The sequence below is a fragment of the Sinohyriopsis cumingii genome, chromosome 9 (assembly GCF_028554795.1).
Source record: "Sinohyriopsis cumingii isolate HCF-2022 chromosome 9, ASM2855479v2, whole genome shotgun sequence".
Classification (NCBI taxonomy): domain Eukaryota; kingdom Metazoa; phylum Mollusca; class Bivalvia; order Unionida; family Unionidae; genus Sinohyriopsis; species Sinohyriopsis cumingii.
In genome coordinates, this window is record NC_142969.1 from 82,006,731 (window position 1) to 82,031,575 (window position 24,845).

The window sequence follows — 24,845 nt, forward strand, 5'->3', positions numbered from 1 at the left end:
ATATACACATTTGTATTATTGGTATATTGTTCTCTTAGTTAGATAAATGCATGGAGTAAGCGAATACCATGGATTTAAAAATAAAGGTATCCGGTAACCGGAGAAAGTAATTCAAAAATAAATATACTTGAATTTTGAAACGTTTATACGTTCAAAAGGATATACGCGAAAGAGAAAAAATATTAACGTCTACGCCGAATTCATTTAAGCACCATTAAATTGTACCATGGGTACTTTCCAACATATCCCATTTCGGAATTAAAACCACCCACCCATATCCCATATTGTTACCATACATATAACTGCATGTGTATTTTAGGACAGATGTATGAACAGTGTGAATGTGCCACAGGACAATCCACCCACTCTACACATTACTGCTGCCATACACTTGTATAGAGGAATATATTTAGACTAAGACCTACCAACTTATTATATAATACTATACCCATACACATGTATAGACCTGAATGCGCTTAAGAGAATGAATGTGATATATGATTATATCATACAAAATTCAACCACTCACTACTCAGGGTTACCACCCACACACCCACACCCACACACACACATATATATATATATATATATATATATATATATATATATATATATATATATATATATATATATATATATATATATATATATATGTTTCAAAGTAGATGGGTAATCTGTTTGAATAAGAGGTTGTTGATAAAATTTATTCTGGGTATTCTACTACGTTAAATTCACGCGCATCATCTTGCATACGTCAGTCAGACATCGTTATTTGAACTTCATATCAATCATGTAAATCACTATTACAGGCTTACCAAACAAGACTCCGATACATAACGAGAAATGTGTTCATAGAACATGAATGATCTGCCTACCTCATATTCGTGCCTCAGATGGTTTAAACACGAAACTGAAGCAAAGTTATCGACTGAAGGACCCACTGGAAAACCTGAATAGGTCAGGTGCACCACCTGTGGTAGCTCAGTAAGCGGAGCTACCAGCTATATTCAAGGTGGTGCACGGTTTGAACCTTCCTCTACAACTTGTGTTGGCAGCAATGACATCGCAGCTAACAGTATATATCGTACGTCCCGAGAGTTTACCTTTCAGCGTCAGTTGATGGGCACTGATCGGTTCGCTATATAATGACGACGACATCATATTTAAGTGCCTTTCACATGAGCACGCGCTGGGCGTCGGCGCGATCTAGATGTGTATCAAACCTCCTCGCCCAAGACTACAAGTCCGACGCCGTATCAGCCAAACTACTGTAGGTTCCCATAACTTTAAGTTGAATAGGAGTCTTCATTTTCTTTATTTTCTAAGGTATATTTATATATAATTTATTTTAATAAGATGTATGCATATTGATGCAGATCATAACACACATAATGCATATCCGTCGGGGTGTGACCATAATGATTTAAATAAGATTGTATTGTGGTTCTAAATTCCAAACAACATCCGTTAGTTTAGCACTGCAGGAAAGTCTAATGATTACTTTTACTTCGTGCAAATAGTGTTCATAAAATAATTTCAGATTTGATAACCTTAATGAAACAGATCTTGAAAAAACTTGTGCTACTCTAGTACAATTGGCATTGATCAATATGAGTACGTGGACATCATATCATGATTAAATGAAACATATCTGCCAGCAGAAGGTAAGTCTTACTCTTCGTAGAATTTGCCATCGCTGTCCGATGAGGAATATGTACGAACATGCACGAGCTCAGGCAATGTGGAAGTTATTCAACTGTAAAATCATTGGTGATTATCATGATTTATATCGGCGCACCGACTTATATTTGTACTCAGACATTTTCCAAAACTTCAGCAGCAATATGAACTTGGTCAAGAGGTCTTTTCATATGATCGGATGCCTCGTTGGATACGCTGTGGACTTCTTCGTTGTTGCATGGTCAATGCATGAGATGCCCGAGATCTTGCAGTAGCATCTTACTAAGAAGGTTTGAATTGATCTTTGTAGATCTTATGTGAGCCTCCATATTTCACAAGCAAACAGAAAGATAGATATGACAATCGAGCGCATCAGCCTTATTTTGCAACCAAAATAAATGTTGGTATTTTTTCACATTGGTCTCTACCTTGTTATTGATGTTGTTCTCTTGGCAATTCAACAAAGGTAGTTCTGGTTTGGAGCCCTCATCTGTGATAATTGATCCTAAGTACTTGAAGCTTGTGATTCTTTCCAGCTTCGGTCCACTGATCTTTATTTCTGCACTGATACCATTAGTGTTGCTTGTCATCAGTTTGTGTTTTCGGCGTTAATCTCAATACCATCTGCTGTGGAAGTTTCGTCGAGGCGCAAAACCAAGTCAAGCAGTTCTTTTTCCTCTCCTGCTACAACATCAATATCATATGTAAAGTTAAGGTTGGTCATTTTTCTTCCTCCGATGCTGACAGTGCCCTTGTGGTCATGCAAGGCATCCGCAAAGACCCTTTCCAGGAAAATGTTTGAAACCAATCTCCTCTGCTGCCACTGATGAGGGCAGCACTGGTGGCTTTGTCATAGAGGCGCTAAACAACCTACGCCAGGACTGAGTTGAGAGTTGCCCATTAGGCCGCATGCAATACCCGATCAAAGGCCTTTTCGAAATCTATAAAGAAGTGGTATCGATTCTGCTGATGCTGAAGGTATTTCTCGCAATGGAGTCTGAGATTGAAGGTTTGTTCTCTGGTGATCCTTCCTGCTCGGAAGCCTGCTTGCCCTACGGCAATAATTTTCTCTGATTGATGCTTTAGTCTACTGAGAATTATCTTCAGCATGACTATGCTAGTGTGACTGATCAGACTGATGGTTATGTAGTTTTGGCGTAGCTGTAGATTTCCGTTCTTGGCGAGCACGATGACCAAGGGTTGAGTCCATGTGGTGGGACATTCTCCTGTCCGCTAAATCTTGTTACAGATTGTTGTTAGGACTGTGACTGTCTCTTCTTATTCTGCTTGATAGAGTTTTTCTGGTATGTTGTCAACGCCGGCTGACTTTCCTTTCTTTAGTGACCTAGCTGCAATGTCTACTTCTTCACGAAGAATGGGATTGCCATCAATTTCTTCTGCCTAAAAGCAATTTAGTACTGCTTCGATCTCCTTGGGTCTTATGATTGAACAATTCGGAGCTGTTTTCTGCCCATCGCTTGAGGATCTCTTGATCTTCTGTGAGGCATGTCCTGATTTGTCTTGGATGGTGGTAGTTATCGTTGTTTTTGGATTGTGAGATCTTTCACCATTTGATATGCCATTTTGCTGTCATTTATACTCAGACTGAATTCGATCGTTTTCTTTCTATCTAGGATTTTTTGTGCCTTTTTCATGCTTTTTCTGGTCATGTATGTTCTGACTCCTTCATCATCTCAATTTCCCTTTTCCAGTTTTCTTCTAGTCTTGCATAGTTGAAGGACATCTGTTGTGACCCACTGTGTCTTTGTTCTAGGATATCTGCCAATGATCTCGCTAACTGTGCTAGTTACAGCTGTGTTGAATGTGGTTGTTAAGGCCTCTAGGTCGGTGTCTTGATTGTCCAGGGTTATCAAAGGTGCAACCTTTTCACCTATCATTGCTTGGAAGGTATCTGCGACTTTTGGATCTTTCAATTGTTCAAGGTCAAATATGATTCTTGGTTGGTTAGATTTTTGGATCATTTTTAGGTGGAGCGAAATGTTGTAATTGATAAATCATGGTCACTTCCAATATCGCTCCAGTAAAACTCCGTTTTCTGGCGATATTCGGTCCTGTGCAGAATCGTTTTTTTTTCTCTCACCAAGATGTAGTAAATTTGGTTGTGATGTTGTATATCTCGAATGTGCCAGGTCCATCTTCTAGATGCTTTGTGAGGGCCGAACGTGTTGGCTAGCACAAGATTGTTGTAGACAGCAGACTCCACGGGCCTGAGCCCTCTTTAATTTGTTTCTGCATTGCATAAGGGTCCACATGTGCTTTGCCAGTTTGTCTGTGAATCAATTCCCACCTTTGCATCTCAGTCTCTTTGTACAATAAAAATGGCCTTCTTGCGTGAGTTGTCAATGACATCTTGAAGTTTTATGTGGCTCCGAAGGCCTGTATAATGGTGATCTTGAAGGAAGTCGCCCTCAGGCGGATGGTAATAACACTGCTTGAGAATGGGAAAACAACCCATAATGCTGTTTACAATGCCCTTGTGGACAAAAACTCCAACGCCATGATTGTGTTTGCCACCTCTTCAGCTGAAGCAGAGCTTGTGCCCGTCATCTGTTTTACAGCGAACGTCGCAGAGACAAATAATGTTCCAGTTGTACCTCTCCAATTCATGTGTAAGTTCTGTCATATATCCCACAGCCCTCAGTGTTCTGATGTTCAATGTACCGATGATGATGCTGTCTCTTCCACGGATCTTCGTAGTGGGGGCACCAGTAGCATACTTGTGACCTCCGTCCTGGTGTGCAACGAGAAGGCGCGGCCATTGTTGACCCGGGTTGCGAACGATACGGAATGGAAGAATTGTTTCTTGTCTTCATGTTGTGTGCCAAGGGCAAAATACAGCCTGGCGGAGTCCATCCCTCTACAGACTGGATAACTACAGTCGAAATCCACTGATATAATGTGTCACGCCCTGGCCATTGACTTCATTGAGGAAGACTTCCGCCAAGTGATGCTGTACTATCATCACTTTATTTTACCCATAGTTGGGAGACTCGTTTTGGCGGGAGCGTCCTATTCCATCCCGTACGGATCCAATCGACCTGTATCATTGCCCAATAGGTACACATATAAAGCGAAAAGGTTGACACCGAAGGATAGATGAAATGTTTGAATCAAGAACATAACATGTCCCTCTAAATCAGGCCACTTCAAGTAAGTCCTTTTGCACCGGTGCAATTGTAGTAACATGCTTAGCCAAGGATGCTGTACGGTAGCCATACAAAGATAACCTAATATGATTATAACACGCACCATTTCGCTCGCCAGGTCGGCATGCTAACTACTGAGTCAAGCATCCATTAGACTCCTCGTACGACGTACCGGAAAGTGCTTGGAGAATGTTGCGCATCATGCGGACAGTGTGTTTTTATTATTTGTCTTTACATTTTTAACATTATGCCGCATATTTGTTTAGATTTTCATCCAGTGCATCATGCGAGGCGTGCAATTGAATGTACACAGAATAGTAAAAGTCCATATCCCCAGCGAACTCCATGCATATCTAGATCTCAAAGCATTACAAATTCACGTAACACTCATTTAATAACATAATATCATGCTGTTTAATACTGAAACAGTATTGAGTATCATAATAATACAACAAAGCACGGTTCAAAATATTACTCAGATTAAAAGGTTCAATAAAGAACATGTAATTCTCAAATTTAGTATAATATACATTGCGCTCTGAATGTACGAATATTTACTTTCACTGCTTATGAATGTTGATATTTTAGTGCTGGCTTTTTATTTTATGTGTTTTTACTGAAGGAATGCCTTTACCTCTAATAACTTCTACTTCGTCGTATTTTCTGCCAAACTTGGAATCACAAATGAACGGACAGAAAGTATATCAAGATTAATGGTCTTGAATATATCAGGAAATCTTTGTCATGTTTCTTGAGTGTTCTGCATACACAGATTTCGTTATGACTAGGCCAATATCACTCTATCTTACACAGCCGAAATAATGTATCCCTGGCATATGAGTTAGATGTTGTTGCCTTCATTTTAGTTGAGAAAAGGCACTTTAATTGAATTATATATTTTGCTTCAATATATGTACCTAACTGCGAAACCTACTCTCCAAATGGTTTTCATACATACATACATACATACATACATACTTCCGTGCGTGCGTGCTTCTAAAATTTAATGTGACATTAAAGAGAACTGACACATTATCTTTTCTACTGATATTTTGAAATAGCTGGCTAAAGACCACCTGCTTCTGAAATATTTTATCTTTAAAACAGGGATACATTATCACTGATTTCTTTCAAAGACTTTTTTATTTCTGGTTACAAATAGCTTGGGATAAATATCAACTAATCGGTGAGTTTGCTGTTAATTGAAGTTTTGATACTGCAGAATTGAGTATAATACAATCATTATTGACATGTAATGTCACGTTAAATGTTTGTGTGTAAAGCCAGTAGTATTATAAACAGATATTAATATTAAATACCTTTGATATTTTGTTATGTCCCACCCAGTCAAATTATCCTGGCACCATGCCAACCAGTCCTTACTCTAACCTCGTAATGATGAGCGCCTGTCGAGGCAGCTGTTAGTTCCATTTTATTATAAGTATTTGATATGATTCGGTCGGCTCCGAGGCGGACGCTCTCACAACAGCCAGCAGAGTGGTCAACATACGCACATACATACATACATGCATGCATACATGCACGAAAGCATACATACATGCATACATACATACATACATACATACATACATAAAATCATACATACATGCTTGCGTGCCTGCGTGCTTCTAAAATTGAATTTAACATTAAGTAGAACTGACACATTGTCATTTCTACCGATATCATGAAATAACTGGCTAAAAACCACCTGCTTGTTAAACATTTTGTCTTTGCAAACGTGATCTTATCGGTGATTTCTTTCAAGGAAGTTATTATTTCTAGTTACAAATAGCTTATGGAAAATGTGATCCAATCGGTACGTTATCACTTAATTTAAGCTTAATACTGCAGAATTTATTTAAATAAAATCGTTTTGGACATATACTATCAATTTAAATATGTGTGTACGAGCAAGGCTATTATATATAGATATTAATAGTAGATGCATTTGGGAAAATCATCTTGTAGGTTCTTATGTATTGATGGAACCATCTGATTAAGAAAGGTGTGTATTAGTGTTCATCTTCTATCGGACAATTAGGAAGTGGAAAACGTCTAAATCCTTGTAGAACTCCATACTACAATATACACTAACAATTTATCGCTAATGAAGTAAGATATTTTGTTGTTATTCTTGCTATCAAACAATTCTTGTAGATCAGTCTTGTTCAGGCTGTGAATAAAGAAAATATCAATCGTATTTTCCACTGGTGTATTCAAACTCTATGCGACTGTCATACCCCTATTTAAAATTCGATACATATTAACCTAAGGTTCAACTACTTAGCTTATTTTCTATTTATTGATCACGCATGCAATACTATATCCTTATCTCTCTAATCTCGTTTTGTTATGAAAAAGAGATAATGCAATGACGAGCTCAATCGTCCATACAATAATGAAACATTCAATGTAACCGATGGCGTGTCTTTTCCACTGAACGATTGAAATAGCAGGCTAAATACCTCCTGCTGGTGAACAAGATTTCTCGTTAAAAGCGTACTGTTATCGGGGATAGCTATCAAATAATTAATGTTTCTAGATTGTCATGTATTTACCTGAAGCAATCAGCGGCGAAGGAGGTATTTCTAAAACAAATTAATTAGTATATTATTTTGAAATAAGTAGCTGTCTGGAGTTTACATGATATACAATCTATGTTGTACAATGTGCAAATGAATAAATGAATATATATTATTAGAAGCAGTTCACTCTCTAGATTGGTAGAACATATCGTGTCACTTTTCAAAGATAACTCCACGTAATGTTTACTTTAATTCTAGCTTAAATTTGATCCCGTTATATAATTCCCTTTTATAACTATTATTGCAAGACATTGCTTACATGTTACAAACAAACCAAACTTAATCGAGCGAAAACCTGCATATCACATAAGGCTATTATGAGAGATATATAATACAGATCACACAGTTGCACCTTCGTGTTTACATTCTTCATTTTAAAATATGCAATATCACAACAAAAATCTAACATTGTCTTAATAATAAAATTTATTTGCAGCAAGGAAATTGCATTATTTGCATTTTATTCAATTTTTAATCTAGCATGTTTTCAGCAAAGTTCCAAAGTATCAAATATGTTATGATAATACATGGTGTAGTTTGTTAACAGGCCTCGTACAGTAGATTTTGCTTATTTTTTAAGAATGTCATTCATTTTATTTTCACATTACCTGAGACTTGCTACAAAATGGCCGACAATTTAAAAGCTCAATGCTGTTCCAAGAGATTCATGCTAAGTGGTAGACATATATACCTACGATATACTTCTTTAAAGATATGTTCGCATTCATATATCATATATTATTGTATCACTTTTTGTTTACGTGGTCGTAGAGAAATATCATGCATGTACTTTGATAATAGATTGTGCTGTATTGAAGCTACTACACTTTGCTTCCTCTATGATGAAGTAACACAATATTTGCGTATCAGCTAAACTACATCTGGCCCAGCAGGACCCCATGCTCCACAGAAACGTATCACATGTTAGTATGTAGCATTGCCTTGCATGAAAAATCAAATTTTTTGCGATTCTTCCAAGAACAATGTATAAAGGATTGATTATGTTGTTTAATTAAAATTGATTACATTTGGAAAAATACAAATATATACAAACCACGAGTGTTACAATACAATATGCAGATGTCATGTGCGTTTAAATCGGACGAATATCCTGTATAAATGACTCAGATTACAAATTGCTAGTAATCTATTTCAAATTACGATATCTTGAAAATGTATTATATTCCTTACATTTACTTATATTTCTTCTTCAACTCAGTTTTACGAATCGCATTATCTCGACCAATGTTGCTTAAATTATACTTTGCTCAAAAACTCTGTAACAAAATATTTTTCCATGTGTTAGAATGCATATTGTGCTGGTTAAGATTGCTAGCGGAAAGAGCCTTTTGACGTTTCCCCAATTTGACTGAAGGGCTGAAATGTATTTGCATACATAATGGCGAAATTTGTATTTAAAATGTGTTATTAAACTGAGTCGTCTAAATTCGCTATATGTGTCATTATTAACGGTTTCAGGCTATGTCTATATCTGTGTCTCTGTCTATTTCTGCCTCAGTATGTATCGGTATGTCTGTCTCTCTCCCTCTTCTACTCTCTATCCAAATATATATAGAGAGAGTGCCGGATAAATGGGATTATGTGTGTGTTTGTTTGTGCACACAATGGTCTGAGATTCTCTCCCTTGCTGGTAATTACCATTTCACGATTGTGGAGTATTGGACTAAGCAAATGTGCGGCATGTGAGAAACTTTGGCATGCAGCTTCCCTTAGGTAGCTGGTTAATACCGGTCTATTCCCCTGTTCTTCTTCTACCAATCATACAGTCCGCCGAGCATAGTATAGTATGCGCTGCGAAAATGCATTATAGACCAAACAACACACACATATATATGAAAGACTTTAATTGCAAGTATAATGCGATATAAAGACAATAACAGCTCATATTTAAGCAACACGAATGCATGGGTATAATATTATCATATTCTGAATCCATTGCAGTATAAAATTACACAGAGGAGAAATGATGCCTTACAAGATGAGGGTCATGTCAACAAACAATTCTTATATATATATATATATATATATATATATATATATATATATATATATATATATATATATATATATATATATATATATATATATATATATATAATTGTATTTGACCCTGTTCATCGCTATTCATTAGTACCTTCTAGTATATAAGAAAATATTTAAAGGCGTTTATTTACACTTATTTCAAGCTCAGAATGGATGCTGCAAAACATTGTCATGTTCATGTTCAATGCAGAATTGTCAATGCCTTAAAATGGTATGTAGCTTATATGTATTCGATTATTTTAAATAGTCTTGGATAAACTGGCGTCAGTTCTTTGAGTCTAGAAAGTGAATAGTTCATTTTATCCATGCTTGAAAGTGAACATATTAAGGCTAAACTACTTTCTTAAAATATAAATAAATAAATAATATTTTGTCGGTAATAGTTATTACAATTACACTACACATTTTATTTTGTAAGAGCATAAAGGATACAAATTAATATTTTATAATGCTATAAGTACCTTCTATTTGCTTTGAATTATGTGCAGACGCAAGTGAAGGATGCCGAGAGCGATATGTCATGGGCATGAATTATTACACCAAAGGTGAATTGTGGTTGCTTCTTGATAAACTGCCAGGAAAGCAATCTAGACATTAAGGTCACTTTGTGAGTATTTGTCATATGTCCCATACCCTATGCACACAATAGAAGCTCTGTGAGGGCACTGCTTCACTCTTGTAAAAGTTCGAAGCACATCGCCTTCATAAGGTCAAGGATCTGGTAAATTTTTATACTACACGTTTTGCATTTAATGCGCATGGATGAACATGATTTATACCAAACAATAAAGGGATAATTGGTTGAAATAAAATTCGTTGATACATATATCGGAAATGTAAACACGTTATTGTACCTCTGCTAGGTACATGTAGTTACTTTCTTTCACAAGGTCGTTAGCAATGTATGCATATATGGGGTTGTTCGATGAAGTAGTTGATTTGCACACCCAGCTTTTATATTGTTATTTATTCCTTATCAACTATTCCAGTAGATTTTCTTTGTGTTTCGTTTGTGTTGCTTAATGTTTTATGTTGTGATATTGGTTTATTCACATAACTATGCATATTATGACAGTGTTTGTGTATAATTTAAATTTACGTCTAATACATGCGAGGCGAAAATATACCTCAAAACGTAACTGTGCTTTCAAGACATTGCTGTCATTTGTTTATGTTTGCATTCCAAATGACAATCACAGCGGCAACTATATAAATATTGTCTTCTTGATTATTTTTTGTATTTATGCTTCATACAGTATGATGCGAAATGTATGTCAAAACTGTGTAATAGATACATACATTTGACTTCCTTTTTCATTCTGGATATCATTAATGTCCACGAAAAAGCTAGTCGCACTGATGTTCCGTATGCATGTACTATTAGTTTTTGCTATATCAACCACTGCATCAGTGCATCGGATATTTTGGCCCAGTCAGTTCGTAACTCAGCTTAATAACTATGACATAATGCAGTTACTTCAAGAATAAAATATACTATGTTCAAAGAAACACGCATAAACATCATCGCCGATTTTATTACAAATCGCATATCACCCTTGGTTACTGTCCCGATGTTTTGAACAATGTTCTAAATTATTTGTTTTGATTCTTTATTTTGAAGCATCTACATCATACTATAGAAACCGGATCACCGTATTTCGTGAATAAATATATAAGAAATGATTACAGAAATGGAAAGCAAAGTACTTATGCAGACGTGACAACTACGGTCCTGTTTGTTGCGATAATCTTTATTTTTCCTTGTGTTAATGATGTTTGAATTATTATAAGGCAGCTGTATGCTCGTACCCAACCGTTCTCCTTATCTTTGAGCGAATGTCACTCAATATATGCTTTAATGCGAAGAGGGTCTGCACCATCATATCTGCATTGGCCTGCAAATTGTTGGTGTAATTGACGATGGGAAATATTCTGTCCCCTGGGAAGCCGTCGAAGTTATGTTGAATTACAAGTCTTGCTGTTTCTATAGACTCGGAATAGTATATGTTTCTCAAGTTCTTCTTCACGTCACCGTCCAGTTCGTCACATTTAGTAAGCAGACAAGCGGTCTTGATATCTGTTGATGAAATTGGAAAGATAATAAGTTCAAAATCGCGTTTTTGCTACGTAAAATATGGATAAGTAATTAGATTAAAAAATGAAATATGATCATAAGTATTATCATTATGGGAGCTTAAGACCAGCGCACCAAACTCAGTTCAAATTTTGAAACCCTTTCTAATTTCCAAATGGCATACCTTTTTGATTTTAGGAATTTCCGTACAAATATATCCGTCGTTAGGGAAATTAGCAAAGCTTCCACGAGGAGAATCAGTAGATCAAAACACTGTTGCAACTTCCGCACCACTGTTAGTATCAATCGTGTGTCTGATGCATATAATATATTATACGTAGATAGTTTTTCATTTTGTAAAGATACATTGTGTGAGATAAATACTCTACTAAGGAATATAATCAGTGATCTCGGCTATGCGGCATATGTTATATTATGCGCGTATTTTATATCTGTGTGTAAAATATGTTATCATTTATAAGGCTATAGTGTATATACTGTATTGAGTCTTCATCTTTGTTTTAGATTAAATCAATCTAACAAGAAAATCACATTCCTGTGCAATTTCGTATCCTTAACATCACAGATAAGATTAAGAAATTATTTTGTCCAAATTAGTCATAGGTAGGTAGGTTGGTATCCGTTAGTCTCGAGAGACGATGCAGCTGTGTCCATGAGAGATGTCCCGGTTGGTGGTTGTGCAGCGTCTGCTGTGGCTAAGTAGTCTAATGCGGGAGTGGCAGTCCCTGCTGCACTTGCTGCATTCAAGGTTGTGTCAGGTGTTGGTTGGAGCTGCTTCTTCTCCCTCTGCGATCGTCTTTCATCAGCTAGCAAGCGTTGCTTGTCCTCTCCGGTTTTCAGACCAGTGATCAGAGCATGTCGCCAGCTTGATCTGTCTAGAGCGAGCTCTTCCCAGGTGTTGACATCAATATCAAGGGCTTTCATGTCATGCTTACAGATATCCTTGAAGCGGAGATGTGTCCGTCCGATCGACCTTTTGCCAGAGGCGAGTTCCGAAAAAGAATGTCTTTGGGGATCCTTCCGTCAATCATCCGACGTACATGGCCCAGCCACCTGATGCGGCGTTGGCGGAGGAGTGTGATCATACTGGGAATCTTGGCACGCTCGAGCACCTCGTTGTTTTTTGCTCGATCGCGATCCCTAGTATGCGTCGGAGGCATCGCATGTGAAAGGCGCTCAGTCTTTTCTCTTGTGAGGCGTGCAGAGTCCAGGTTTCACTGGCGTACAAGAGAATGCTTAGCACGCATGCACGGTACACGGTGATCTTACTGTTCATGGTTAGCATGCTGTTGTTCCACACTCTCTGCGACAACCTGGAGAGAGTTGTTGATGCCTTTCCAATCCGCTTGTTGAGCTCAGCATCGAGCGAGAGGTTGTTGGTGATGGTAGAGCCGAGGTACATGATCTGACTCACCACCTCAAGTTCGTAGTTGTTGATGATGATGCTTGGGGGTCCGTGTCCTGAACAATCACGTTTGTTTTCTTTAGGCTTATGGTTAACCCAAACTCATCACATGCTTTAGCAAACCGGGCCATCAGGCGCTGAATCTCAGCTTCTGTGTGGGTGGCTAGAGCAGCATCGTCTGCGAAGAGCATGTCCCTGATGGTTACTTCACGCACTTTGCTCTTTGCCTTCACGTGCCAGGTTGAACGGTCCGCCGTCTGATTGTGTGTGCAGGTAAATCTCTTCTGTGGACGTCCAAAAGGCGTGCTTGAGCAGGACTGCGAAGAAGATGCCGAAGAGCGTGGGGGCAAGGACAAAGCCCTGTTTAACTCCACTGCAGATGTCAACTTAGTCATACAGATCTGACAAATATGCTAATACGACGTTGTATGACTAATTAAATACGCATTCTGAGTTTCTTTTTAAATTAATTTAGATATGTTTGTCAAACATAGACGACGTAAATGATAAGCAAGACGCATGAAAACTCATTGCATGATTGAGCAAGAAAAATATACGTCGCTTGCGACAAACGAATTAAGCAGTGTACAGTCTTTGAAATACATGACAGCTCCATATGCAATATACATAGGTCAATGCAAAAATACCAACCTATGAACTTATTACACTATCTGACCCTGATAAAGTCAAGCTATGAAAAAAATGTATTGATGGAATACGTCTTTAGGCAAAAAATGTCCCATAATATAACTGCATGCTGAGTGTCAATCAAATCAATACTCAAGATCGTGAAATAAAGATTCCAAGCAGTATGCAAAGGAGCGTCAGGAAGCAGGAGTACATTTACGTCTCAAGATTATTTTAATGGGCCAACTTTGCTGGAGTGCTACCGACATACAAGATTATCGCCATCTTGCACTTACTGTTATTGCTGAAGCATATGTTCTGTGTTGCTCATATGTGTTGGAGATATTAAAATTATCGAACATAAGCCTGATGCACATACAAACCAAACAACTACTGCATAAAACTTGCCTAAAATAATCAAGGAACATTACTCCTGCTGATTATTTCACCATGCTGCTTCGCGCAGGTTCAGAAGACGGAGTTAAAGCATGTGCAGAAACGTTTGGAAAAGTGAATGGACCACTAAAACAATGAGGTCATGAATGAAGACTGTTATGTGATATATTAGTTTCTCATGGGAGGGAATTCACATTTATATTTCCCCATTAACATTGACGTGTAGATCAAAGTATTTTAAAACGCGAGTTTTTATTCCACTTTGGAAATGGATGTTTCTAAAAATTAGCTATCAGCGTTTCATCTCGTGACAGACCAGTACATTGGTAACAGATTTTCTTCATATTGAATTCACTATAAAAGCTTCAGAAAGAGTACTCAGACATTTAAATACCTCAGCCCTGGATTTGCCGATAACGTATTAGCTGAGAACAAAGGACTTAAGCCGACTAGTTGATCTCCACACGAACATGAGCTGCCAGGGACTGAACGACATGGACGGTTCAGGGACACAACATTATTTTTCTTGTCCGCATATATGATTAGGAACGTGTTAGCTTTCCTCTGCCACTCACAGCTGGATCGATTTATAGAGTCTTTTAAAAATAAACAGAACTAGGGCGTTAAGACGAACAGTACATATAACCTATAGTTCCGAACTTACCCTAGAAAATAAAGAAAATCCCCCTTGTGACTCAAATTCTCCGCTAATAAGATGCTCATCTCATCATGCAAGCAGCCGCACAAACATCAACTGTACGGATACATGTCATTCCTACAAAATTGAACAACGCACGTCAGCTTTGACAGCTGTACTTTATTGATTCAATGTATTTTGTTTAAGCTCTAACCTGGACAGAATCGTTAGCAACCTTGCAATAGCAAGCGATGGTCGCTTATTTACCGTAATGATCCGGCACAACCGCAGCAAGGATTGTATCTCTTTTCGATAGCATATACAAATCGAACATGTTTCCTGATATGTATGTTGATTGTACTTATCGCGGCATTACTTTCATCATTGTCAAAATAACCGTTATTTCCACCCACCACGACAACCATACACGCACACGAACACTATCTGGTTCGATTTTAATCGTCGAAAGCCTTTGTGACTCTCATGATCGGTACCAGCGCATATGTATTATTGATTCCAACGAATGTCTTTGATATATTTTGTAACACATCCATGCGCGTGGACATGCCCAATCCCGATTATCACTTTTCATCGCCAAGATGCACTGTTGTCGAGAACTATTATCAAATAAAACTGCTTTCTGACATCGATCAACCTTTGCTATGTATTTCTTTTTGTTTTGTTTATTGTGGTACTTGTGGGTTGATTGCCATGGTAAGTCTTGGAACGAAAAGATCGCGATGCACCTATTGCTATATCATGAATGTTTAGGCCAGAAACTTCTACGAATGGGCGATGACGAAACAAATACCACTAGGCGAGTTGCAATGGATACATTGATTACACCACATGTTCACAACCATATACATGGACCCCATTTCACCAAACAACGTTCAACAAGATTGTATCACGTTTTCAAATACTACATCTTGTCACTAACGAGACTGACTTAAGTTTCACTCTGCAAGTCCAAGGCACGCGTAAATGCATAATTGATTTAGGTAATTTTTGTGGTGAGAGAATGACAGAGTTATTACTAAAGCGTTATTTCAATATATACCGTATAGTGCGCCTGCATCCCAGCATTTGTCGTATTGTGTCCAATTCTCTAAAAACGTCATGTTAAACATATTTATACACGTACTCTGCACAACGGAGAGATTTAGACAGTGATACACGTATGATACATCAAGTCACAGTCGAAACCTTACCATTTTATGTACGGCATTCCAGGATAAAAAATACTAAGCCTACATATAATATTCTGATGTTCGCAAAGAGCTTCTCGAAGATACGGAGAAATACAAACCAGTGGATTAATACTTCTATTTAGTACGGAAAACATTATCTGTGCATGTTGTTCATGTGATAATGTCAACAGTTTAATTTTTTTTAGTAGCTGCTGCTTATAACAAATCGAACATAATGTTAACAAGGCTCTCAAATAAGAGACAAATAAATGATTATTATATGAGATCCTTATATTAACATTCCATCATTGGAAAGGATGTGAACACTTTAAGGTATATTAATCTGGCTCTAAATAGAAAATTGGTATGATTACAAGAATGAGAGCATCGACTTGAGATCGATGATGTAGGAGTAGGGTATGTGGTATATTTGGCGTGTGTATGTATTACTCAGGTTTCTCATTTGTATTTAGTTATTTAGTTATTTAATTCTTTATTTATTTATTTCCTCGGCCTTCTGAACAAAATTAGAAAAAGCCAGGTGTAAACATTTCTTTCTTGATCTCCAGTGTTCTTGCTTATCGTTCTATAAAGGTTTCCGTTCAAGAACTACAAGTATCAAAAGTTCAAACAATGTGTCAAACATAAAATATGGAAATACTCAATGAAAGTCGTGCACTGTTTAAACATTTGAATAAGGCCATTTACATACAAATTGAAATAGGAATATTTTAATGTCCAATTCAAAAATGGTTTAACTAGTACAGAAAAGGAAATAAAATGTTCCTGTATTGATTTGACAATTTAATCATATCACGAATGAATCCACAAATTCTGTCAAAATTTATTGCAATGCACTGAATGGTTATGGCTTATTTTTGCTAAACAATAATATGAGAAAGACAAGCTGACAAAAGTATGTATGGGCTGGACCATTCATTATCGGTTCAGTGATTTAATACGATGCAATTTAACGAGCATATGCATGTAAGTGGGTGTTCAAACAGGAATTAATGATGAGCTTTGTTTCCGTTTAAGTCTTACAATGCAATTAAAATCCAAATGAAACCTTCGTCTTTGCATTGCAGGGAAATCTACAACGTTTGGAACGTAGTAGATGACGGGAATGACAAACTAGCATCGCATTTACCTTCCCATATATAGCTGGATTTGTCGTTGAAAAAGACCAAACATGAGGACCTGTAATTTCGTATTTTCGAACACAATAAATGTCAAAAAATATAAAGAAATGAATAAATAATTATGCTGGTGCATATACATAAAAGCCGTATCCTTCTGCAAGTTACCTTATGTATATTCATTTAGTGGCATCTGTAAAAATATGTGTCTCTCTCCATCTTTGCTTACACACAACCAAAAAACACACACATACACATACACATACACACAAGCATACATACACTGCGACTGACATGCTTAATTAGGCAGACGATGCAGCTATCTGGAGCGCTAAAAAGTAACTGGACTGCGAAATTGAAAGTATTGTAATATATGTCTGTGAAGAATGCATTTATTTATTAAAGGGTCTAATTGCGTGTTTCTATTATTTAAAACGTAAAGGTCTTTAAAGGATCTGGTTCTAAGGCTTTGTTTATAGCAAGGAGAGGAAAGAGGGCAACAGTTACTGTGCCGTGGGTGGCAAGATCATACACCCTCATCTTAATACGATGTTGTAATATTATATTGTATACGCATCGGAAGTTATTAATTAAACTGCTACAGATTATCAGCGAGTGTTCTGTATCAACAACATTGACTTAGGGACCTTTCACGCGTTGATGCACGAACTCATTGAAAACATCGATGATGCATAAGATTAGCTCACTTGTACTGTTGAGGAGAACATATGAGCTTCCCATTTTTCACGAAATCAATCCTGCGATGTAGAGTTTTATAGCATATACGAAGCCAACAGTCAACGTGGTTATCTCTACACCAGCTGAATATCCGCTGTGAAACCTTGACAGTACACGTGTACGTTAGAGATAAACCGAATGGAATGCAACGATAGTCGTAGGTGTACGAGTGATACACGTGCCTGTTTTGAAACACGAAAATCGGTGCATGCATCTTGTTATGGAACTGGTATTGGTGAAGATTTCCAGGGATGGTGTACAAGTACACCAAAATTGCTCGCTATCTGACCCCGTGCACTCCCTGTTTGTTATGCGGAACAATTGTGCTTTCTAGGAGTGCAAGCAGTTTAATCGATTTGAGATGGACTACGGAAATTATTGACTGTGGCACACACAAAGCATATATACATCGATCGACATCAACGATTGGTAGATTGGTAGAGTCATCAATTAAGCCTCTGAAGAAAGAATAACCGTAATGTTATAGTTATAAATGGGAAGCATATTACAATTTCAAACAAAATATTATAAGAGGAAAGCAATAATAGATCAGTGAAACCTATTACACAATTCAAAGATGTATCAGATACATCTTTTGGCATGCAGGAAAATGTGATGGATGATCGGAAAATCGGATGTTTAGGGTGGTATTCATAACTGGTTAGGGATTTTAGCCATCACTAACATGATCAACAGTACAGGATACATCTGCCCCTATGTGTCTCGTGAGGACAAAAATCAGGTACAGGTACACAGTACTAGTAACCCCTCTCCAATACTTCGACAGATATTGGAGCTATGTTGTCCACGCCACTGATTTTTGGTTATAAATTCAAACGAACAGGCATATATTTAGCCCGTTTGAAAATAATCAAATTGTTTGCTTGGTGCGCATCCGATTGGTATGTTTGTCGAGCCTAGAGCTGCCAGCACCGGCGTAAAACCACAAACGCAAGGTTCAATCTTGGCGTCCATCAAAAGCTTTAGAACCTCAAAATTAAAGATACCACTAGCAATGCACCTTGGCATTACGGGAGCATTAATGTTGGCCATTTTGAGCTGTCAATATTGACACTGAAGATACGAGCGCTCATAATTTCGCTGACAAAACATGTTTGTCATTTATGATGTCTGGATGAGCGTTAATGCCGCCCGATCTCCATGAATTCGAAGTGAGGCATAATTAATGATGAGTTGAAATAGGAAGTAAAGCAAGCTTTTCAAGATGGAACTTGGTATATCGGCTGAAAAAGAGGGATGATGATATCTGACCCGTGACTAGTTTCTGAAGTTTCTGTACGGTTAACGGTCATCAGGACCTCTCCGAAGAAGTTCGACTCAACTTCACAGATAATCTAATCGCATATGGTCAAGCATACGCCTGCATGAAAATATTGACATTTATCTGCAGATGTATAAGAACTATTTCACCACGTTGTATATAAGTCTGTATTGTTCATCAGCACACCTGATATTGTTCAAGCAGAATGTCGACAACATGCTATTTTATGCACATGTTAATCTGGTTTTGATAAGTATGCATGTTTTGATGAGCATCTCTCCTCTGTTGTGAGTGCGCACATCTTGCCGGATGACATGCCCTAGTACGTTTCGTAATTCATTAGCAATATTATAAAAAGGGTATCATGAAGGTTGGCTTAAGCAACAGCCAGTTTGCACCAATGAAGGGTGCAAAGAGAAAAGAATGCGGACTTTGCAACTGGAAATGTCAATGTGTGGCTGGCTGGCGAGCGATGGAATATTTCCTTTCCTAGCAGACATTACAGCATTCTTATTGGCTGCTGCTTCTGATCTTGAGACCATGTGAACTGCATCTGATGTTGCTTTGAATTTTTGGACCTAGATATTCTTGCAGACGAATACACAATGAAATAGCCTTTGACTACCAGGGCCGACCCGCAAAATGCCCTCTGGCAACTATCTTCAAGTCACTGGTACGACTCGCAACCGGCCTCATCAAAATGGATATGACAGCATGACCAGGAACACATACGATAACGCCCACATATGTTTTCCATTTTGACTCCTACGCTTGTTGAAGTTGTTGACTATTTAACCTGGAGCCTGTTGATCACGATCATTGTTTTGTTCAACGCAGATGTTACAAAGGCAAATGCCAGGCCAGTATATGGACATCCTCCTGCTCAAGCACAGCATATACTCGCGGGAAGCCGCATACTGAAAATGAGTGTTGATGTTGCGTTTTCTTTAGAACATGCACTTGATAGATTATGAAGTGTATGAAATTACTGTGAACCCGGGCATCAGAGACTTTGATGGTGACTGTAGAAATGATCACACATTACATTGACGTTTATGAGCTACAAGAAAACAATATGTAGAGCCAAAAATTGAAGATTTATTTGGTATATTGATATAAATATTAGCCAGAAAATATTATACCAATGACACCACTGTCCAGGACAGGTTTGATACTTTTAAGGGGCTTAAACACAGGCAACAAGACCAAGTAAAATTCAAACAAGCTTTTATGTTTTCCAAAAGCAAATGTATTTCCCTTAAAATATGAAATATTAAAATCAAAGTGAATGGATTAAAAATAGCACAATCCTAAAACTGTGCTCTCGAATTCTCTATTCCGGAAACTCCAAATTCATTCCGAATGAATGTACTAATAAGTTTAAGTGCTAGCACGAATGAAACATGTTTCTAAATCCATGTTAGTTCACATTAAGTACCACTGAATGTATAATATCACAAAAGTGTTGGTATTATTCAGAAAAATGCACATAATTAAGTGCATGTTCAAATCCTTCATTAATTTCTTATAATCCGATAAGTACTGACTGATTATACTAAAGATTTTCCGACGAACATATTATAAATATATCATTATTTAGTCTCAACGATTCTTACGAAACTGAATATAACTGAAATTATGATGAGGGAGTGATTTAAACTTCATATATAGTCGTCATCTGCGAGTCAGATAAACAAAATTTGAATCACTTAAGATTCTAAGATTTTGTAGACTCTGCTATTTTACAATTTATTTTTTGCAGTCAACAGCCGTGTTTGTTAATTTAACTAATCAGAAAATATGACGCACATGCTATTTCGCATAAGCAAATAGACACCTACTTTCACGTGATGTTGATATGACCTGTGTTTATTTTTTCGTGGCCAACTTTCATGAACTGGTTGTTGACCTGACGTGGACTTATGCAAAAGATTACTCCAGTAATTAACATATCTTTTACTTACCCGCTATCAAGCCAGTGAAGAAAGTATAATATAAATGTACTAATCACATATGACTACAATACAAATTATATTACAGATATATATATGCAGGGCAAACTTCAGAGTGCCTGCAGTCAAATGCATTCACATATCACCAGGTGTACAAGTAGCACTGAAACTATCGGATTAATAGTATATCGGGTTTCCACATCATATCCTTACATATGATAATGAAACAGTTTCCGCTCACACACAATTGGAATAGGCACTTTGTACCTCTTATAATGTATCGCTTCAGCTCAAATACCTCGACTGCTGGTATATGTTCTAGGCATCCATACATGCCAAATTCCGAATGCATTTTAATATCATTACGCACTACAACTGTGGAATTGTCTTTTATACGTTTGCCAAAAGTCCAGAAATCAATTTCATATCATATATGTTCACATCCTTGACACAAACGTGTCTTGTCCATCTCATACAGATGTTTTTTGGACAATATACATTTGGAGAATCTACTGAAGGATATTTATGCGTAGGTCTTTGGGACATATATAAACAAAAAAGATAATGTGGATTGTACTTGTTTGTAAAGACTTATAATACTTAATATGTTCGACCTGTGAGAATGTATTTCATTTCGTACCATACCATACGCTATAAATAACTCCAACACGAGATGAGATGTACAATAAATAGATTGAACATCACTATTAAATGGTAAAACATACATCACAATTTTAAACATTATAAACGATTCATATAAACGGGGCAGCCACCAACTAGTTTGTGCAAAGATGTCTGGATGACCAAATTCGTATGACTTTTAAAGATACCATAATATGGCGCAAACAAACCGACTGGAAATCGGATGGTTGTAGATTAGAGTATCATATATCAAATTACTATAAATGAAGATCTTAAAATGTTCCTTAATGAGTCAAATGATGGTATGAAAAGGATGACTAAAAATCCAGCAGCTAATTATTAATTTGCACCTCCCGACACATTCAGCATTGACAATTTCGCAGATATTTTCTTTCTATGCCTACGAGTGTCATTAACTATACGTTCAGTGCTGAAAATGGACTTTTAGTACGATCTTATTGAAATAGTGATACGAAGCAGGAATTGTAGTTTCCAAACAGGAAGTAGATGATAACGTAGCGTGAGCTTCATACGAGCAGATATTTGGTGCAAAATAGTAAATGTTAGTGTTTCACCACTTATTTTATCTGAACATTTGGGTTACTTTCGCATCATCATATTTCTCAGACAAGATGAACCGCATAATGAACGATAGTCTATTGATGCAATTCAAATGAATAAGTCACTTATTATGATACATTACCTAAAAGAGAATGCGAACATAATACGTGAAACAAAAATGTACTGGAAAACAACAGCTGGGGAGGTCATATGTTTCAAAGGCGGAGCAACAAAATCATAAACAAATTATTACCACTGGCTTAAATGACGGCACAATCACTAATGCCATTTGTGTTGTATGATTTAAAAGCACACAAATATTAGCTTGAATGTTGGTAGAAACAAAATGTCCGTTTCAGCATAACAGTAGAAGACTGCATCAGAAAATTCGAACATATCAAATACTTTGAACTACAGTAGTCAGATATTTAAAAAACAAGGTCATGTAATCAATAAAGGTAAGTACTTTGGTTTTCACTCTAGGCTCTAACTATTTCCAAATACATAAACTTAACGGTTTAAATTATGAGTTTCTTCTCGAGAGATGGTTCTATCTCTGTTTGTCTGTTTGTCATCTGTCTGTCTCTGTCTCTGTCTCTCTGTCTCCGTCTCTCTCTTTATATATATATATATATATATATATATTATATATATATATATATATATATATATATATATATATATATATATATATATATATATATATATATATTAAAATCGCTCCTGCGAATGGAGAGAACACGGTCCAGTCCTTTGCATCTGCAAATTAATTAAATTATATGCATGCTACGCCAATGAACGTTTCGATAAAAAAAATAGTATTACTGGAGTTTAATGAACTCTGTAGATACTTTGGATTTTGGCGTACATCATCTATTCTCTCTCTCTCTTCTGCTCCGGTGGCCTAGTGGTTAGAGCGTCCGCCAAAGACTTATACCAATGGTACTAACAGCTGCCTCGCTTGGCGCTCAGCATTAAGAGGTTAGTGTTGGCCTGGCATCAGGATAATGTGACTTGGTGGAACATCGTGATACGTGCCTGCGGCATAATGCCCCAGTGCTAGACATCACTATAAACTGCCACACTGCATACACCACATTGATATGACTGCAAAATTGTTAAAGCTACGTTAAAAATCCATATCACACACATACTATCTCTCCATCCCTCCCTCCTTCTCGCTCTTTCTCTCCCTCCCTCTCTCTCTCTCTCTCTCTCTCTCTCTCTCTCTCTCTCTCTCTCTCTCTTCCATGCGCAGACACACACACGTTTTATGCTTCATTCTTTATAATTTATATAGCTATCACGACGTCACTCAACTCGTATATCAAATATAGTGCGATAATTACAGTTATGATATCAAACCTGCCGGGGCTTACCGTGAAATCGAGCGAACTGTAGAATAGACTTCAAATTGCTTAACTCAGCCGAATCATCGATTGCTCCGCTTTTCTTATCCACTGACAACCTGACTTTACTAGCAGCAATTACAAAAATGACACAAGCAGCCTTTGGTTGTATTGCTCTCATATTTTTAAGACTTTCCGTTGTGCAATTCTCAACTTTAGTCTGAAAAAGGTAAACCTATTATGTGCTTGTTTGGTTTCATACGTTTCATTATTCTTATTGAACAGTCAAATGCTATATTAATACATGCAATGCACAAAGTATAATGAGAAAACATTGTTTTACGCACAATACAACTCTGAAGTCGTATGGGTTACACTGAAGTAAGTTTATGGTAGATTTATGCAGTCCTTCATTTCACCTGTTCTTGCTACACTATATTGTCATTTACGAAGATACTAAGTTGGTGTCTAAAAATAGATATATCTGTCTCCCAGCTAGTTGTTAATTGAGAAAAGCATCTGATGCAAACACCAAGTTCCGAATCAATAACAAATAATGTCTAATAATATCTTGCAAGAAATATATAACATTTAAGCGGTACAGAAATATGATGTAAGTGGATAAATCAGTTCACCGGTTATGACCTGCCTAATTTCTGGACAACTGATGATTGCTTTGTAATCTTGAACACATTTACTTTATCTTTGTGAATATGACATTTTCAAGTTCTCCTTAACGGTGAGTGAGTAGACCATTTGCTATCAATATTAATGAAATGGCCAAAATAGTGATCAGTTTGAATATGTGCCATTAATCCAAATCGAAATGGAATAAACGAAATATTAGCATAGAACAAAATATGAAATAGAAAGTCCTTCTTTCAATGATATTGTACACGTACAAAAACATCACAATACGAAACAAATATACATATAAAATTATTTCCTCGTTTTGTCGAGGCATTTCAAGCACAGTGCACATAGTTGTTCCAGTGTAATTATATGACTTGTTTTTCATGAGATGAAGTGTGGGTTTCCTAAGTAAATAGCGAATGCAACCATAAATCAAGACGCCCATCGAAAGGTTGTGCATGTATTAGACTTCAAGAAAACGCGTTGACTTAATTTGAAATATGAATTGTTCTGATTTAACATTTCAAAATGAATCCGGACCAGGTATTGTGGCTCTTAGGCAAGATATTTAATTAACGTTCTTCAGTGATGCAAATTTATTTCTTTAATATTGATTAATATGATTGATAAGAACACAGGTTCGACATAATTGCTTTTATATGTAGTTATTTCGTTTATTGCGCCATTGTTGTTTTCAAAACAT

General features: G+C 36.9%; 1 protein-coding gene across 3 annotated transcripts in view; it reads right to left on the reverse strand.

Annotated features, from left to right (window-relative positions):
• Positions 1–9,280: 9,280 nt before the first annotated feature.
• LOC149792128 (interferon-induced protein 44-like) overlaps positions 9,281–24,845 on the reverse strand; it is a 51,113-nt gene continuing 35,548 nt past the window's right edge. For 2 of the 3 annotated variants that reach the window (XM_089970651.1, XM_089970650.1), the window contains exons 6-7: positions 23,540–23,729; positions 9,281–11,573 (exon numbers count right to left, since the gene is read on the reverse strand). In XM_089970651.1, the coding sequence (XP_089826777.1) occupies positions 11,281–11,573; positions 23,540–23,729 (483 nt within the window). In that variant the 3' untranslated portion in view covers positions 9,281–11,280. Of the gene's footprint in view, positions 11,574–14,683; positions 14,795–23,539; positions 23,730–24,845 lie in introns of all 3 variants that reach the window. The other variant, XR_016423485.1, reaches the window with a different exon arrangement.